This window comes from Mesoplodon densirostris, chromosome 13 (assembly GCF_025265405.1).
Source record: "Mesoplodon densirostris isolate mMesDen1 chromosome 13, mMesDen1 primary haplotype, whole genome shotgun sequence".
Taxonomy (NCBI): domain Eukaryota; kingdom Metazoa; phylum Chordata; class Mammalia; order Artiodactyla; family Ziphiidae; genus Mesoplodon; species Mesoplodon densirostris.
The window spans coordinates 22332933-22352891 of NC_082673.1; the positions used below are offsets into that span (position 1 = coordinate 22332933).

General features: G+C 37.7%; 1 protein-coding gene across 4 annotated transcripts in view; it reads right to left on the reverse strand.

Annotated features, from left to right (window-relative positions):
- The window catches only part of IL7 (interleukin 7), a 49058-nt gene extending 42451 nt beyond the window's left edge, over positions 1-6607 (reverse strand). For all 4 annotated transcript variants that reach the window (XM_060116331.1, XM_060116330.1, XM_060116329.1 and 1 more), the window contains exons 1-2: positions 6598-6607; positions 1006-1145 (exon numbers count right to left, since the gene is read on the reverse strand). In XM_060116331.1, coding sequence (XP_059972314.1) covers positions 1006-1145; positions 6598-6607 — 150 coding nt within the window. The remainder of the gene's footprint in view (positions 1-1005; positions 1146-6597) is intronic.
- Between the last annotated feature and the right edge of the window lie 13352 nt (positions 6608-19959).

Consider the following 19959-nt stretch of genomic DNA (forward strand, 5'->3'; position numbering starts at 1 on the left):
TCCATTCAATGGAATTTTATTTAAAAATAAAAAAGAATGAGCCCTCGAGCCACAAAAAGTCATGGAAGAACCTTAAATGCACGTTGCTAAGTGAAGGAATCCAGTCTTAAAAAGCTATATACTGCATGACTCCAACTATGTGACATTGTAGAAAGGCTAACCACAGACACCATAACAGATCAGTGGTTGCCATGGGTTCACAGGCAGGGAGGGAGGGATGAATCAGTGGACCACAAGCAATTTTTAAGGGCGGTGAAACTATTCTGTATTATACTGTAATGGTGGATCCACAACCTGATGCGTTTGTCAAAACCCATAGAACTGTGCAGCACAAAAAAAAACCCTAATGTCAACTACGGAATTTAGTTGATAACAGTGTATCAATATTGGTTCATCAATTGTAACTAATGTAGAACACGAATGCCAGATGTTAATAATAGGGGAAATTGTGTAGAGGGAAAGTGGGTATATGGGAATTCTCTACTTTCTCCTCAACTTTTCTGTAAACCTAAAACTACTCTAAAGAATAATAGCTATTATTTAAAAAGTCCATAGTGAGTAAAAAAAATAACAGCAAATTTTATATATATACACATATGTATAAAAATACCTAAGGATATGCATGCACACACTTTCAGATAAAATAAAATAACTATACAACTTTTTCATGATAATTTTTAAACATTATATTCTGTTATTTTCCTTCTCCTAATATAATATGTTTTTACAGGGACCATTAATGGGAGGTGAGGAAATGCAGATAATTATGCTAAGTTATGTTCAGAAAAATTTTGGTAGTGAAGGGAACTAGGATTGAGGAGGACAGCTGTGGGAGTCTGAGCTCTAGGGAAGAATTCTTTTTACAGGATATAATAACGCCAACTTAAAAAGAAATATTGTGAGCAGCCTATTTCAAGGAATATAAATAAATATTAGAATATAAAACTGCATACCAACAGTATATTTCAAATTTTCCCAATGAGTTAAAACGTGAGGAAAACAAACACATACCAAATCATTGATGTTGACCATTAGAACATTCTGATAGGCTCCGCCGTCTTTACCTTCAATATCACAATCAGATGATGCTACTGGCAACAGAACAAGGATCAGGGGAGGAATTCCAAAGATATACCTAAAAGAAACTAAATTCAACAATAAGTCAGAATAAGCTAAATATCATAAGTCATATTATATCATTTGATGGTAGTATTTCAGTTGGCCTGACCACTTATTTCTAATAAGTTAAAAAATGTATCTTGGCTTTACATAGTGTAGGAAGAACTCTAAAGTTCAATATTATATAACTACCAAAGAAAGACAATATTTTAGAGTCTAGGTTTCTTTCAGTTTTTATTCAGATATAGCTCTTTGGGAATGTGCAGTACAAGTGTGATGACAGCAAAATCTCTTTGCTTCATCAACAGAAAAACAGGTAAACTACAGGTTAACAATTATACATTTTTGCAATTTTATGATCTGTGGCACGTGATTGTATATTTATGTAAAACTTGATGGTTGTTCAAGTGTCCAGCTGCTCCCTGGAAACAACATTGCAGGAAGTTTATCTGCATGGTACTGCACTGTGATTATATTCTTTCTTTTTAATGATGGATCCTAGAAGGCTTATCCTCCTCAGAACTGTGACAAAGTTGATATTTATATTATGAGACTCCTTATCTTTTCAGTATCTTCTTTTTCTAAATGCCCAGAGACCCACATTCTCTTCAAACACAGCCCTGTTTAGCTTCTTGACACGTTAGGAAAACCCAATAAATAAATTCATACCCTGTTAACTAATGATTTATATCTGTTTTTAAATAAGTCTTGCCGCTTAGAGGCAACTGTTAATCAAAAGGAATGAAATTATAAATGGTATCATTTTGGGCAGTAGCAATACACTGATAGAAAGCCAGTGATTCCCTGAGGCATCAAAATCCGGTTTTATAGGGACTGATTTTATTTCTTCATAAGCCTGCTGGAGTGTCTTGTTTGCATCTTTCTGTAAACCCTCAAGTATTGTTGACAATATATTTCCTGTGATTTTCCCCAGTGAACTTTAACTGTTCTTGTTGAGTGCAAGATATTTCGCATGTATGCCTTCTCCTGATTAAGATTACAAACAATACTCCTTGGAACCCAAGGAACTAATTTTGTGAAAACAACCTAAAGACTATCAAATATATCATAAATTTCCCATAACATTCTCATCTATTACATCATTATCTGTCATATAAAAATTAGTAGCTCTCCCCAGTAAGTTATGTGCCATTAGTGACCTATATTTTTACAATAGAGAATGTAGGCTGGGCAGCAGATAGGGGAACAAACATGAATCCTACAACTAATCTTAATATGTCACTGACACCTAACAAGGTAAGAGAAACAAAATGAGATGTGGAGTCTATTCATAGCTCTGCCACTAAATTTCTATATGCATGATGATCAAGAATTCACTTTGGAGATTGATAATGATGATGATGCTAGTTACCTTTAACTGAGTACCTGTCATGTACCAAGCACTGTTCAGTGCCTTATACTTACTATCTAAGGAGCAAAAGGGTCCTACCTGCTAGCTAATCTTTTTATAAAACATAAATAGTAAGGTGCCAGGTCTGGATTCTAACCTGAGCTAGTTACTTCACCAGGATTTGATCAGAAATGCCCATTATCTTCTGATAACATGTCATCACTTTGGTCTTCTGAATGAAAACCACTTCCATGTACTATTATACAGCCCTACTTCTCTTTCTTCTACCACAGTCCCTTCATCCTGAAGATTCTCAAACAATGATCAGTTGCTAATTATTTACTGAGTCTTAGCTTTGTATAGATTGTATAGATTGCATAGAGCCACACTTTTTACTTTCTCTGTCATCTTACAGATGTCTAGCAGGGATACTTTGTGAGGAGTAGATGGTAAGGAAAATGTATACAGCATATAACTTGAAATGAGCTTTAAAAGAAATTTAACAAAATAATTAAATATTAGAATGAAAAAGAGACATTTTTACTAGTATACATAAACATCATTTCAAAGGTCCACATTTTATGTTTTAATAAAGGAGGTGGTTTTATTTTCTATGAGCACTAGTTGTTGTGCCCTCTTCACTCCAAATTTCAGTAACTAGTGCTCCCAAAATTCACATCGACCCATTTACTCATTGGATGGCATTGTGTCAATGCTTTCAAATAATGGCTTCGTGGAAAATTCAGTCTTTTTTGAGTAACTAGTTTCTCAATTCTAAAACAATATTTGCCTTATCTGTAAAGCATGTCTTTGGTTGCCATCTTTGTTGTTAAATAGGCTAGCCCCAGATAGACTAGGGTAATGCAAAGTACAGAGGGAGACACGGGGTTGTGTGTTGGTATGTCAATGAGTCGTGTGACTGACTGAAGGACAGAGCCTCTTAAAAGCTTCACTTTAGACTAAATGATCTCTTAATGTCGCTTTCAACTCTTAGGCACCTTAATTCTAAGAATCTACCTAGCCATCCAAATACAATAACTCTTTAGATTTGAAATTGCCTGACCAACAATGTTGCAAATACACCCAGGGCTTCAGACCCACATCTCAGAGGTTCCCAGCTTTCTCATTAATGACCTACGGTTTGGTCTGCAATTGAAGTCTTTTCTCCACACCACATAGACAGTAACATATTAATATTGCCTAGTTTGAGCCCGCTTTTGACATTGTTGTCACAATAGAAAAGGACTCTGCTTTTATTTTTGTTTTGTTTTAGATTATACATAGATACCCATTCCTTCCCCCCACCTTGAACTTTCCCTTAGGTTACAAAAAATACAAACCATAAAGAATAATGCAAGGCAAGCTTGGGCTTGTGGAATTTTCTTCAAATTTCCTGAAGGGATTGAAACTGGAGAATTTGTTTTCAGTAGGGAATTTGGTTAAACCAGAATGATGGCCGTCTAAAAAAAAATTCTTGTTGGTTTTTAAATTAAGCCAAATAATACATTTAATCCTCAGATGCTTAAGTTATGGGGTCAAAGTGAACATGAACAAATTAGTTTCAACAGTCCTTCAAATCCAATCTTTCATTAGTGTTTAAGACCAATCAGTGTGTATTGATTGTCTATTATAGACATTATATAGACCTATTTTCACTGGGGTTTTAAAGAAATGGTCAAAAGACACTTAGGATGGAAAGAAAGACATTATCTGAATATATAAGACTTGGCTTTAATATGAACAATTGGCACAAGTAAGTGAATAAAAAAGAAAAAGTTAATAAACAGTAGGAAATAACCATATGATATATGAAAATCAGCTTTTTAAGGTTACAAAAATGAATGTGATTATGCTCACATAAAGAATTCTAATACATTCCACAAACATATTAAGATTGGATTATAAATTCTATCCACAACTCCCATGATAAACAACAGTTAAAGACATTTCTGAAGCCATCCTAGAATACCGCATACAATATTTCATTTAATCCCATAACCATTTCTTGAGGTAAGTACTACCAATCACTAACATTTTTACAGATGGAGAATCTGGGGCTCAAACATTTTTCCCCATATAAAATATGTCTTGTAAGAGGCATGATTCAAATCCAAGAGTCTAGAAACTAAGCTTTTAGCTGCTGAGCTGCACTGCTTCCTATAAAAATAACTGCATGTGTGTAGTCAAGGGAAATGTACAAAAGTCCATCTTCCTCCAGATGAATCTCACTACAGCGCTTCCTTGGCCAGTTCCTGAAACACGGCATCACGTACTCCTATTTCAGGAAAAAAGACACTGATTATTTGCTTTATTGCATTAGGTTTTGTGTCAGAGATGAGGCCAGAAAAGCAATCTCACATCACGTGTGTGACATCAACATGTAAGCTGGTCCTACAAAATAACATTTTCCATTTTTGTTTAAGGTATTGCAACACTGATGTGGTACCCTCTGTGATCCTCCTTTATACTTGTTCAGGCTTTTTCATCTTTCTCAGTTCTCTGTTTTTATTAGTATTCCATTTTTGGGTCCTCAAATATGATTAAATTATCTAAACTAGATAGCACAATTGAGGACCACATAGTAGGTCCTCAACTACTTCAACTCCCAAAAGAAGTGGCAAAGTAAAAGGATAAAAAGTAATGCTATCCTTAAGCTTCTAGTGAACTCTACTGGAAAAAAAATCATTATCAAAATCACTCATCATTATTATTATGAGGAGTTTAGAATTCTAATATTTTGGTTGCTGATAACTTATGATGCACGATTAGTGTAGATATACTTCAGGAAATAGAGGTTCCTTGTTAATAATGGGCACCTTAGCTTCCTTTTCTTGTTTCACCTCTCCACTCTAGATCAGAGGTGATGAAAAGATTAGAACTGGGAGTGGTCCAGAAAAAAGCAATTGCAGGAGATCCATGAGCATTGTAAAGAAAACAGGGATATACCTAATTTCTAATTCTATATTAAAGTTCTGGAGGACGCCTATTACAAATCTTCTATACGCTAAACCCGCTCCCCACCCCCCTTTACTTTGCTACTGATCAGGTACTTCTTGACTATGTTAATTTTTGCTGCTTTAATACCTGTGAGTAGGGATAGGACTCTTTTGATCTAACGGTGCCACCAGGAAAGGGCACAGACCAGGCGTCAAACACAAGAACAATCTGCTCCCTATTCTGGCACCCTCCCGCACCCGTCTCCTTTTGCTTAAGGAAGTACTTACTATAAAAAAAGTAGAATTTCCCTCAGCAGATCCTCTCCACTCACATCTCTTTTCCCCCTGTTTTCTTCCAGTCAACTTCTGGACCCGTTACCTTGGCCATATGGCTGCCAATGGGAATCCAGCTCGCCTCAACTCTGCCCTTGGCCATTTTAAGTCCGTATTGCACACAGATAAAATAGACTAAATCTCGGCAAGGGTCTAGAATTTAGAATTATGCCTGTTAATCCTGCTTCCGTCCAGGAGTACCCATATAGGAAAGAAACCAAAACCCGAAAGTGGCCTTGTGCCAGCCCGAGCACTTGGGTTCCCAGCAAAAGACACAAGGTACAGCCCCAGTTGGAAACTCCCAGCCTCAATGAGGAAAAGCGGGGTTTTCCAGAGACCTGTCCCCTTGAGGTTTAAAAGCGTGTCCCGTGGGAGCTTCGCTTTCGTTTCTCTAAGGGGTTGGAGCTGCAAGAGCCCAGATCCTCGCCGATCCCGGGGCACCTGTGAGTACCGTGGCGCGACCAGGAGCCCGGGGAGGGTGGGTTGGGCACCGGGTTGACAGCGGGCAGCTCTGGCGAGGGGAGACTGACGGAGAGCATTTGGACCTGGGCGCGGGCTGCCACCGCTGAGCGGCTCGGAGGCTGCAGCGCCCGGTCTCGGGACAGAGAGCAGGCGTCGGGGACTGCTTCTCCCACGCAGCCCGCCAGGCTCAGCAGTCCCAGGTGCAAATGGTGATGGGCCAGAGTACTCGGGTGAGGCTGCCGGCTGCCCAAGGGCAGAGCCAGGGCTCTCCGCAGGTCCAAAGTGCAAGGCCGGGCTGTTCCCGGACGCGCCTGGGCGCGGGGCCCCGCAGCATGTCCCAGAGTACCCTGGCGTGCGGCGCGCGCGAATTTATGCGCCCGGGAGAGGAGCGCTTACCATGGAACATGGTCTGCGGGAGGCGGGCGTGGTCATGATGATCGCAACTGCAGCAGGAGCAAGCTCTCACCGCCCATAGTCACTCCCAGGACCCTGGTCTTCCGCGGAGTTGCCGGGAGTCTGTGCCGGCTAGGGCCGTCTCTGCAGCTGGTTCCTCCTACCCACGCCGCGCCTGCTGTTTCATCCATCCCAAGGGGGGCGGCACACACCACGGGCCGGCTCTGCGCTTTGCCTTTCCCATAACTTCCGTAGGATCAGCCGACAGTGTACTTTCAGTTTCTACTTTGCGCTGGGTCTGCAGGTTGGATCTCTGAGTGAATCACTGGGGCACCTGCACCTCCCCGCACACCTCCTTCTCCTGGTTACCTGCGTCCTCCCCTAGCGCTTCCTGTGCACCTGGACCAGGACCAGAGGAGGGCGCGGAGTCCCAAAGCACCGCAGAAGGAATGAGTTGGCCTTCTGAATCGGGGTGATTCGAGGCAAAGACTTTCCAGATGACCTCTAAACCGCCTTGGCAAAGGCGGGCGACTAGGATCTAAAAGCATCGGTTGCTAATGTGTCCACAGAAGTCACAAATGTGTAGGGCGAAAACTGGGCTATTGCAAGCGGACGCCAGGGAGGAGGCGTCGCAACTCTTGCCGCGGATGTGGTGGTGGACGACGCCAAGTCAGTCGTCTTGTTTAAAAAAAAAAAAAAAAAAAAAAGGGGGAAGTAAAGAATGATTAAGAGGGCCACGGGCCACGCCCTCAACCTCTCTAACCTCTCTAGTCTCCTTCCTCTCTGTCTTTTGTACATGCACCTGCCCAGGTGAGACCTCAAAGAAAAATAACCCGGTGTGTCCACCTAATCTGGTAAGTGCTATCTTTGGACCTGAAAATCAAAGCCCAAATTAGGTGGAGAAAGTGGAGACTGACAATAAATGGTAACAATGACTGCCTCGTGTGCATGTATCTGAATTGGCTAATAAATCAACTTATCCATCTTGACTGTCTGTTACAGAAGAATTATTTTTTTCCCTAGGTCTGAATTATTTAGGTATTTTCTGTTTTCGTTTGATTTCTGATATTCTGCAGAAATCCTGCGTAAATGGAGGTGGGTAATGTAAAGTAATAACAGTGCTAATAGTATGATGGCTATCATTTATCTAGCATTTGCTCTGTACTAGTATTGTGCTAAGTCTTTTATGTATGTCATCTCAAGCAAAATTTTCTGTGTGGTAGACAGTTTTGTCATCTGCGCTTCACAGATGTAGGAACTGAGACTTCCTTAAGTATCTGCCGGATTCACTCTGCTGGTTAGTAACAGGGTTGGGACACAAAACTACTATAAACCAGCTCTAGAGTCTGCACTTGGAAGCCCTGTGTTAGAAGTCCTGTGAACAATGTAGACATTGATGCCAGGAGAGAGACAGGGTCACATATCATGTGAATGTGCCTTTCCCCCAGTATGGGGACCTCGGGGAAAGTTTCTAGAGTTTGTGAATTCTGAATTGAGACCCGAGCAGGTCAATTAACTTGGCCATGTGAACATTCCAGATTCTGCTATAGTGTGAATGAAGAAAAGAGGAAAAGAAAGAAGGGAGAAAAACAATGAAATAGAGACTGAGGCGGTGTTGCTTAAGGCTGAAACTTGGATTTCTATTTCTCTTTTAGTCTCACTTCTCACATCCAACCCATAGGCAAGTCCTGTCCACTCTACCTCTAAAATAAATCCCGAATCTATTCTGTGAATTGCCTAAGGGTAAACCATTAAACCCCTGCTGTCTAAGGGATCTTCCAGCTTTCACTCTTACCCACAACCTTTTCATTCTCTTCATAGCAGCAGCATATTTATTTACATTTGCCACCCTCTGTGACCCCTCTCTGGCCACTTCCCACTGCACACTGGGCTTTCAAGGCCCCGTGTGATCTGGGCCCCACTGTCCTCTGTGACTCCCTCTGGTACCCATGGCCTTTGTCCTCCCTGTGCTCAGCCAAGCTGACTTCCACTTAGAACAATATCTAACACACAGCCATGCAGAAAGTAACGGAATGAGTGGGGAGAACTGAGTGAGATGCATGAGTGAGAACATGTGTGGAAGGGAAAGGATGTGAAGGCAGGAGGGGGATAGGAGGAAAGGGGAAGAGAACAAGGGAAGCCAATGAGAACAGGAGGCAGAATGCGCTGGGGAAAGCCACGTATGTCCATCTGACTGGAACCTAGCCTGGAGGTGGGGAGTAGAGAAACAGGAGGCTGGAGTAACTGGTAAAAATGAATGCTGTAACTAAACACAACTAGCTTGGCTATTGATTTATTTAAAATCCCTGACAGCAGCATTGAGGTATGTAATTGCACAAAGCCTGCAGGTTTTTAATTTTTTTTTAAACTTTTCAGGGACAGATAAAAGAGCATCCACCGATAACTTGCTCAACAGGAAATCCATCTTCCTTTTTCATGCAATCACCGTAAAACCTGGTTGAACAAGGGCTTGTGCATAACTGAACTTTTGGGGAGCAGAAATTATTCAGAGCTCCAGGAGAGGAGATGTAAATTCCACACTGGACTCTGACCCCAAACGTGAAGGATCACTCTGAAGACAATATTCATAAAGCATTTGGCATTTTTATTGTTACATGAAAATTGACACATTCTAACTACATCTAGTTATTTTCTTCTATGACAGAATTAATACCATTTAAAAAAAATCCAAATGTAGTCTTAAATGCGTGTTTGATATTTTGATAAACTGAACATTATTTTTCATAGGACAGATAAGAAAAAAAGAAGTGTTTTATGAATTTTTATATGCCAATGTTTTGTAATAGAGAGATGGAGTGGTTACCATTATGTTCACTCATAGACACAAGAATTGTGCAGAAAAGCCAATACGTAAACAAAGTAGTATTAAAGGTTATGAATTATAACCAATAAACATTAAGAAGGAAGACAACATTTTCAGAATGATTAGTACAATGTACTGAAAAAAAATGGAAACAAAGCAATATGAATATCAACTTAAAGAGAGAATTGTTAAAGATTAACTAATGTCTTTTTAAATGTTCTACAATCTTCAATCTAAATAGTTCATTATGGGTAACCTGAAAATCTTTTCTTGATAATTATCTGTACTATTTTTACCCAACTTAATATGACCATTCTTTGTAGTCTGAGATCTGAATGCTAGATATCATTCTGTCTATAGATATTTTCTGAAGTTCCTATAACTTAATTTTCCAGGCATAATATTCAACATATTTCAAACACACGCACACACACACACACACACACACACACACACGAAGGACTTCTTCATGGGCATGTGTTCTGTGTAGAACACATGGGGCCTGTGCTTAGAAAGGGCTCTGGGTTTGATTTAATGCTCTGCAGGCACTGTCCTGAAATTCTTAATTATTTTTGGACAAGGGGACCCTCATTTTCACTTTGCATCGGACCCCACAAATTTTATAATTGGTCATGCATACTCACACATATTAAGCTACACATGGTGAATAGCAAGGCATGTCTTCAAGGTGGTTTCAGTCTGGTGGAGAAAACAGATGTTAAACATGTAATTTCAAGGATAAAGAATATTATGTAAAGGAAAGTTTGAGATGTATTTCAAACCAGAGGATTAAGGCAGTCTATACTAATTTTAAAAATTAGTGGAACTAGTCTCCAAAATAGGTTAATTTACATCCAATGGAAAGATAGCTATAAGTGAATAACCTATAATTCTAAATCAGATATGTTTGATTTTCAAGCCTGAGCTTGAGGATGAGTTTTAACTTTTGTCAAATGACTACCTAACATCTATTTACATGGTAATTTTTATTGTTGCATTCCTGAATAAATCAGAAATTTACCATAATGCTAAATTCAAGTTAATAATATTTTACATAGAAGTTTGCAATTATATTCATAATTGGAGTGTTTGTTCTTCATATTATATTCGACTGAGCCAGGGCCATTTTTTTCCAATTTTCTTAGCTTCATACAAAGATTTGGGCATTCTGTTGTTTTCTAGAAACTAACGTTTAAGCATTATATGACTGATTTGAGTTCAACAATGAAACATATTTAATTTCATGGGTTGCAGCCCAGGGATAGGATGTGACTACCAGTTTTGAACATTTCAAGAGTGAAAATAAAAAGGTTTCTTCTGAAGGCTGAATCAAAACGGCCCCATCAAAATATCAGGAACTGCTGGAAATGTGTATGTCAGCATATCAATGATTGCTTGAGCCATGGAAATGAATGAAATCATCCAACCTGCAACTTCAAAGAGAGAAGAAAGAGACAGTCAGTGCAAGGAGGAAGCTTGAGACATAGGCATTAAGGGTAGATGGAGAATTGGGTGCCAACAAACAAACTGACAAATAATAGACCGTGAAGTAGGAGAGGCATTAGCATCCCAGAAAGCAAAGGGAGATAGAATTTCAAAACAGATTAAGTAGTCAGAATTTCCATATGTCACAAAGAGATTGAACAAAATGAAGTTTGAAAAGTGTGCCCACTGAGTTTGGCATAGTAGAGATTGTCTATGGTCCTCATGACAACAGTTTGAGAAAAGCAGTGTAGTTAGACGCAATATTCCAGTTTCTGAGACATTAAGGGAAGATGCAAAGAAAGTGAGAGGAGACAACTCTTTAAGATGTCTGGTGAAGATAAAAGGAATCAGATAATGGTTTGAAAGGCATGTAAAGCATAATGGAAGTTTCTGTTTTCATGTATGAGAGGCACTAGAACATATTTATACATTAATGGTTAAAACTGGGTTTTTCTGAAGAAGTAGGAAAGGTTGGAACCGAGAAACCCAAGACAGCAGATTTATTTTTTTCCTTTGTGCCCCCTCCACTTTCATTTCACTCCTTAAATTCTGTAATTCGAAATAATCAGAATCCACTCTAAATCCACTATGCCTAATTTTATGTTCCTTATTGAAATGTTCTCTAGGGCACTCACTTGTCTACTTCTGGATTGAGTATTGGCTAGTCTAAGAGAAAAATACTGCCCAAATTGCCTTTCAGAAGGAGCAGCTGTAGCCTATGTAGTTTGCATTATCCAATCTGTTTGTATACTAATGGATGTGTTATTGGCAATCGGAGGTCCAGTTAATTCCATTTACTGAAACGGTATGTTGATTTAGCTGCACCTACACAACAGGAAAAGTACCGAAAGAGAACTGCCAAGGAGATTTACTTGCAAAAACAGGTTTGCCTGTAGGTTAATTTCCTTTTACAGTTTAATATTTGATAAAGATTTATCAGGAGAAAGAAAAGAAGGAATTGTATTAAGTCAAATTTACATCACCAAAATAAATATTTCTCAAGGGCCTCAAAAGACCTAGATAAAACTAAAGTCATAAAGATGGTAGTCTCAATCAAGATTAACACAAACCAACTGTAACAATAACAACACCAACAAAGTACGAATTTGATCAACTCCATCACTTTTCTAGATTCAACTTCCCAAAATTTCTTTGGGCCTCTAATCTTTTTTTTCTTTCTGATAGTGATCTTTGTGGCTATTGAAAATCCTTAATTTTGTTTTGTTTTGATTGTTTTTGGATTTTACTTTAAAGTCACTGATTGAAATCTGGCAGTTATTGGAGAATGCCTGCAAAAACTGCTAGTTTCAGAGGATCATTCTTAAGTGACCAATGTACCAGTACACACAACAGCCATTTTTTTGTCCTATTTTTTTTATTAGGTCTCATTGTAGGCCACTTAGAGCATGTATTACAAAATGAAAATATATATACTGAAAACTTAAAAAATAAATTGAAATAGCTTAATACATTAAGGACATTTGTATTTGGTAAACAGCAAATCTTAAAATTTGCTAATTTAAATTAAAATAAGCTAATTTCAAAAACTTACTTTAGGATAAAGAAAACTTATAGTATGGGTTAGTTTGGAGTTAGAATCAAAAGAGCCTTCCTTTTCTAATCTGAATAGAAGTTTAGAAATCTCAGAGAATGAAAATGACACAGAATATCATTTTGAAAGAATGGAAATAACAAGAAATAGAAAATATTACATTTCACTGGCAAAAACAATGTCTTAGTTAAGACAGATCAGCCAAAAAAAAAAAAAAAGAATCTAATGAGGAAGACATGGTTAGAAAACCTGTTAAACATTAGGGAGAATTGCTAACATAGTAAAGCAAACAAGCAAATCAAAGCATAGAGCCGCCACTTCATAGGACATGTTACTCAAGAAATATATAATAGTCTGCTGCATTGTTTAAAGAAATCATTGTATCTTCCTAGAAATAGTCAAGGTTAGCACATAAATGTGCTCAAGTCTCTCCCAACCCTAAATAATACTTTTAAAAAAGTTCAGCACATAGTTATCAAGTAATACTATGTGCCAATCACTGTTCTGGTTGTGTGGGATATTTCAGTGCACAGAACAAACAAAAATAATTTCTGTTAAGTTGAGTTACATTCTAGTGGAGGAGGTAAACAATAGACAATAAAAAAGTAAAAATTATATTAAATGTTAGAAATTTATTAAGGTCTATGGAAAAAAAGTGTAGGATCAAGATAGAGAATGTGTGTATGTGGAGGGGAGTGTGAGTGGGGAAGAGTTGTGATTCTAAATGGACTTCAGTGGGAAAGTGACATTTAAACAAAGACTGAAAGGTGATTGAGCGAGTCACATGGATGTCTGTAAGAAGCATCTTCTGGATCAGTTCTTTTGAACACTTGATTTGCAGTCTCAGCATACTCTATTTAATCTCGTCTTAAAGTTTTCATAAATTCAACTTTCTTCATGCCAACTGTTTTCCTCTCTAATTAATCAGTAGTATTATGGCAAAGAGTGAGAGTAGAGAAGAAATATATGATGGCCTTTTATCCATGAGGTCTTCTCCCTTATAAAATAAGAATTCCCCCTACCATATTCCCATATAATTTTCTCCATGTCATTTATCAACATTTGACAGATTGCATGTTTACTTGTTTGTTTGTCTTTTTCTCCTCGCTATAACATAAGCTCCATGAAGACATTTTTTTGGTTCACTGATGTATACTTAATTCCTAGAACCTTTCCTGGCAAATAGTAAGTCCTTAATAAATATCCATTGAATGCATGAATATTCCACAGATAATTGACTACATCAGGGAAATAACTAAAGAATTAGTCATATTTAACCTTGACAAGAAAAGACATAATCAGGAGTACAATCAAGAATGTTCCAGTACTGGCTCCTACTGGCCTGGGAGAGCTGATGACAAGCATCTCTTCTCAGGTCTGCATTCAGTGACGTCCCATTGGTTGCTTGAAGCAAGCCATGGTGAGAGTACTTCTGCCACAGAAACCAGCAAATACTAAAAATGTATCATTTACCAGTACACCATTGGGCACAAGTTGTCAGATAATGGCTTAGCAAAAGAAAGCACTTTTTAACATTTAGAGCTATCCAACAATGGAATGGCCTAACTCACAGGTGGTATTTAGGTCTATTTTAGAGATCTGCTTATTGAGGATATGCATTGGAAAACTTATTCAGGCGTGTAGAGTTACTGGTCATAGGATACGTTGCTATTCTGAAAATAATCTGTCCCTTTCCCTATGACTCTAAACATTTTGCCCACTGGTGTTAATTTTTATAAAGTTTTACTACAGTGTTTCCAGATATGGATTTCTTTTTATTTATCTTGTTTTAGTTTTTGAAGCTTCTTGATTGTGGGTTGCTATCTTTTATCAGTTCTAGAAAATCTTAGATCTTATTTCTTCAAATATTTTCTCTGCCATGTTCTCTATATTCTACTTCTGAGATGTTATACTTTATCATTATACTTTCAAAATCTCTTACCATTTCCTCCATATTTTTCATCCCTTTGTCTTTCAGTGCTTCACACTGTTTAGTTTCTTCAAATCTTTCTTCTAGTTTACTAATTTTTTCTTTAATATTGTCTAATCAAATGATAAATCCCATAGAATTTTTTCCCAAATTTATTATGTTCTTCTGTTCTTGATTTTATATTTGGTTCTTTTTTAATGTGCTGTGCCACTTTTTATAGTTTATAGTGCCTGCTGAAATATTTAAACTTGGTCCTTTATTTATTTATTTATAAATAAATATAAATTTATCTCACTGTTGTGGCCTCTCCTTTTGCGGAACACAGGCTCTGGACGCGCAGGCTCAGCGGCCATGGCTCACGGGCCCAGCCGCTCCACGGCATGTGGGATCCTCCCGGACCGGGGCACGAACCCGTGTTCCCTGCATCAGCAGGTGGACTCTCAACCACTGCGCCACCACGGAAGCCCTGGTCCTTTATTTTTTTATTGAATAAAGTAAGCACGTATGCTTTGTAGTCTTCTTATACCTCCACTACTTGTTTATGATAAGGGTAGAATATCAAGTATTTGTGGGTATGTTTCTATCTCCTGTTTTTCTGCTTATTTTCACTCATGGAGTCTTATTTCTTTGTGTGTCTGGCTATGGCACATCACATTGTGTGCTAGACATTGTTTAGAAACCTCATTTGTAAGAATAATTTGAAGTCCAGAATGATGAATATCGTCCCCTAGAAAGGACTTTTGTTTTCTTTTGTCAGGTAACTGAAGGCACTTCCAGTCTGGGATCATCTTAATCTGAGTTACAGGTATGAGATTTCTTGGACCATCTAGATGATGAAAAGCTTGGCTATATAAGTCTATCAAAGGTTGTGTTACTTACAGTGCCTGTTTACAATAAGGGTACACTTTTTTGGTGTCTTAAAGTAGTGAGTGGCTAATTAGAACCTCCATTTTGAGTTCTTATTCTCTGATTTTTTTTTTTTGTATAGTAGCCTAATCTTGATTTGTGGTTCCAATATTTTCTTTTATGTTATGAGACAGAGAGAGATTGAAATGTCCGTTTTTTACCTGCATTATTTACACTTGAGGATTTTTTTCCCCTCTTGTTTTGTTTTGTTTTGTTTTGTTCATGGTGTCTCTTGCTAAAAGCAGAGAAAAGTCTTCTTATCTCTTAGAAGAGGGTAGTTAATATAAAGCTATCTACAAATGCTAAGGTAGAAAGGAGATCTACTCTTTTAAGCATGCAGATTTCTTCTTAACCTTCTTTATCTCTTCTCTTTACCATAGTACCACCTTCTACTTTGCTTATTGTTCCAAGTTCAGTCCCTTAGGTCCTGTCCCCCAAGAAAATTATCTTCAAACTCCTATGAGGGGCTGGGGAGATGGATGGAAATAGTAATAGTCTTCCTTTGCTTGGTAGGGTTGTGGGACTGGAATCAAACTAAGTTGCATAGACACTTGTCTCCAGTGCTTCTTTGTTAGCCACACTTACTGCTGCCTTCCATGCATAGAATCTGATGAAACAATTTTTGCTAAGGAGAACCTGTTCTCTTCTAACTGATATAACTTTTTTCATCTTCTAACCTCTTGTTCTCATTGTCTTTATAGAATTTTACGATTTTTTATTCCTTTAATTTTGGGAATGTTTCTAGACTTGGCAAAAATAAATGCACGTTTCAATCTACCAATTTTTAAAAAACAAATGAAATTAGGTTTTTAAATGCTTTCTATGAGCCCCATCTATTGTCATGTTTTCCGTTGCCACCTTTATTCTTGTTCTTAGATCTGACTTTCCAATCCAAGTCCCATTTCTCTACTACTACTACAAATAATAAAATCAACATTTATATAAGACTTACTAAATGTCAACCATTGTTTTAAATATTTGACATGTATCAACTCATTTAAACCTCAACACTATGAGATAGTGAATCAGTTATCTATTGCAACAATAATATTGTATGACAAACCACTCAAAAAGTTAAAAATGTAAAACAATTTACAATAGCAACACATTGTTTTTTTACAAGTCACTGTTTCTGCTGATCTGGGCTGAGCTCAAAAGACCTTGGCTTCATTTGCTCATTTGTCTGAAGTCAGCTGTCAAGTTGGAATGGGAGTTGTGGGTCTAGGATGGACTTAGATAGGACAACCTGGCTCTTTTCTATGTGGTCTCTGATTTTTCAAAAAGCTAACCTAGGAGTATTCCCATGGCCACACCAATATTCCAAGAGAAAGAGTGGATGCATGCAATGCTTCTTGTAATCTAAGTTTACACTGCACACAATCACTTTCTAATATTCTCTTAGATAAAGCAAATCAAAACACTAGTCCAAGTTCAAAAGGTGGAGAATAAACTCTGCTTCTTACTGAGAAAAACTACAAAGTCAAAGTGCTAAGTGAAAAAAAAAAGTGCTAAGTGTATGGATCCACAAATAGGCATTATTATTATCCTCATTTTAGAAGGAACTGAGGCTATATGGAGAGGCTAAGTAGCCAGCTCAAGGTCATGGAGGAATTAGATGGTGGCACTAGTATTTGAATTCAGACCGTCTGACTTTAGTCTGTGTCCTTAACTCCTACAATTTGCTCTCTCGCAAGTGGCATATTGAATCAGTTGAAGAGATGATAGAGAAAGAAAGGCAAAAGATATCAAAGGGACTTTGGAGTAATTCTATAGAGAGAAAAAATGAACATGCCCCATAGAAGAAAAAAGGTTACTGCAAGAAGATGACACTAAGAACCCTCCTTCCTTTGTGAAATCGGAGAAAGGTTTGCATGTAGCCTCTGGGTTTTGGAAGGAGAGAAGGCATACTGTTGAAGATAGCTGGCTTTCTGGAGTCTGGAGCTTATTAGTACCCATTTCATTACAGTAACCAGAAGGAGGGCACAGTATCCAAAAAACTTCACAATGATAAGATCTTGGTGGTATGAATAGTTGGGGAAAGGATTTTGCAACTTCTTGTACCAGCTGCAATATTAACTGTAAATCTTGTAGCTTGGTTAATTAAGTTGGTTTATAATGCTTAGTTTTTGTATGAAATTGACATGGGAATATGATCACCCCTCCTGAGTTAAGTTAATAGGTATCCTCAAATATGTTATATAGTGGACATTCTTAATCTTTAATTTATACTTTTATTAGTCCCTGCCACAGTGTCTTCCTTGATCTCAGTCTCCAGTTTTTCCACCTCCATATTTTTTACAGCAACCAGAGCAATTTTTCAAAATGCATATTTGATCATAGCACTTTCTGCTTAAAAATCATCAGTAATCCCTTCAGAGTGAAGCCTAAATTTTGTAAGGTCCTTTATCCGGTGGCCTCTCTTTACCGCCCAACCTATTTCTTGCTGTCCTTTCTCTCCCAGCTAAAGACCTTGCAGAATTCCAAATATGTCATACACTTTCATGTCTCGTTCCCTTTGCTCACACTGCTCTTTTGACAAGAAATACCTTGATCAACACAGATTCCTTCTTTCTTTTTTCCTGTCATTCTTTTTCTTGCCTTCCTTCCTTCCTTTCTTCCCTCTTCTTTTTTCTTAATCTTTGCCAATTTGAGAGGTTGGCAGAGAGAGCAATGCTGGAATTGGAAAGACACATTATTAGTACAAGCCAAGGAAGTTGGGAGCAAAAGTGACCTGTGTTACTTCGGCACCAAGGCAGAGAAAAGATTACAGGTGATTCTCTTCCCTCTTCTCATACTTCTTTGTTGGTTAAGAAGGGCACAGGTTTCAAATGGAACAGATGTAAATTGGTGGGACCTTCTTTAGGCTAGATCCCTAAGTGACTATGTGAAACAGAGTTCCCCCGCAATCTGTGATAAACTTGTCACACGAATGAGGAATCAATTTTCTTGTGCTAAATTCCTGAGATTTTGAGATTAATAAAGTGCCACATCATAACCTAGTATTTATTTAGTTCTTTGGTAAAATTCCTCTTCATGTCCTTTGCCTATTTTTCTACTAGGCTATTCACATTGATTTATAAGACATCTTTATATGTTATACATTAACATAGACGTCAACCTTTTTATGTCATTTATACTGAAATAATTTTGACAGTTTATTAATTGCCTTTTGACTTTATATGTATTTTATCTTCAAAAGTGTTAAAATATTTATAGAGTAATCTATAAATCTTTGAAAATTTCTTTTCCTCATTTTAAGATGAGAAAGGCTATCTGAAATTTGAGAGATTGCTTTTTCTTCAGTTTTATTTATTTTTAATTGAGATATAATTGACATATAACAGTATATTAGTTTTAGGTGTACTGATCTGATACATGTACATATTAAAAAATAATTACCGGGCCTCCCTGGTGGCGCAGTGGTTAAGAGTCCGCCTGCCGATGCAGGGGATACGGGTTCGTGCCCCGGTCTGGGAGGAACCCATATGCCGCGGAGCGGCTGGGCCCGTGAGCCATGGCCGCTGGGCCTGCGCGTCCGGAGCCTGTGCTCCGCAACGGGAGAGGCCACAACAGTGAGAGGCCCACATACCGCAAAAAGAAAAAAAAAAATAATAATAATAATTACCACAATAAATTGAGTCCATCACTACACATAGTTACAAATATTTTTCTTGTGATGAGAACTTTCTTTTAACTGAAGTATGGCTGATTTACAGTGTTTGTTAGTTTCAGGTGTACAGCAAAGTGATTGAGTTATATATATATATATATAATATCTATATTCTTTTGCAGATTCATTTCCATCATAGGTTATTACAAGATATCAAATATAGTTCCCCGTACTATACAGTAGTTCCTTATTGTTTATCTATTTTATATGCAATAGTGTGTAACTGTTAATCCCAAACCCCTAATTAATCCCTCCCCCCACCTCTCCCCTTTGGCAACCACAAGTCTGTTCTCTATGTCTGTGAGTCTGTTTCTGTTTCATAGATAAGTTCATTTGTGTCATATTTTAGATTCCACATATAAGTGATATCATGCGATATTTGTCTTTCTCTTTCTGACTTACTTCATTTAGTGTGACAATCTCTAAGTCCATCCACGTTGCTGCAAATGGCATTATTTCATTCTCTTTCATGGATGAGTACTATTCCATTTGTATATATATATATATATATATATATATATATATATATATATACTACATCTTCTTTATCCATTCATCTGTCGATGGACACTTAGGTTGCTTCCATGTCTTGGCTATTGTAAATAGTGCTGCTATAAACATTGGGGTGCATGTATCTTTTTGAATTAGAGTTTTCATCTTTTGATGAGAACTTTTAAGATCTACTCTCTTAGTAACTTTCAAACATACAAAAGAGTATTGTTAGCTATAGTCACCATGCTGTACATTACATCCCCAGGAATTATTTATTTTATAACTGGAAGTTTGTACCTTCTGACCACCTTCACCCATTTCTCTAATTTAATTAATTCCTATTTTTAAAACATGAAATGTAATTTACTGTATTTGTTTTTTTTTTTTTTTTTTTTTTTTTTTTTTTTTTTTTTTTTTTTGCGGTACACGGGCCTCTCACTGTTGTGGCCTCTCCCGTTGCGGAGCACAGGCTCTGGACTCGCGCAGGCTCAGCAGCCACGGCTCAC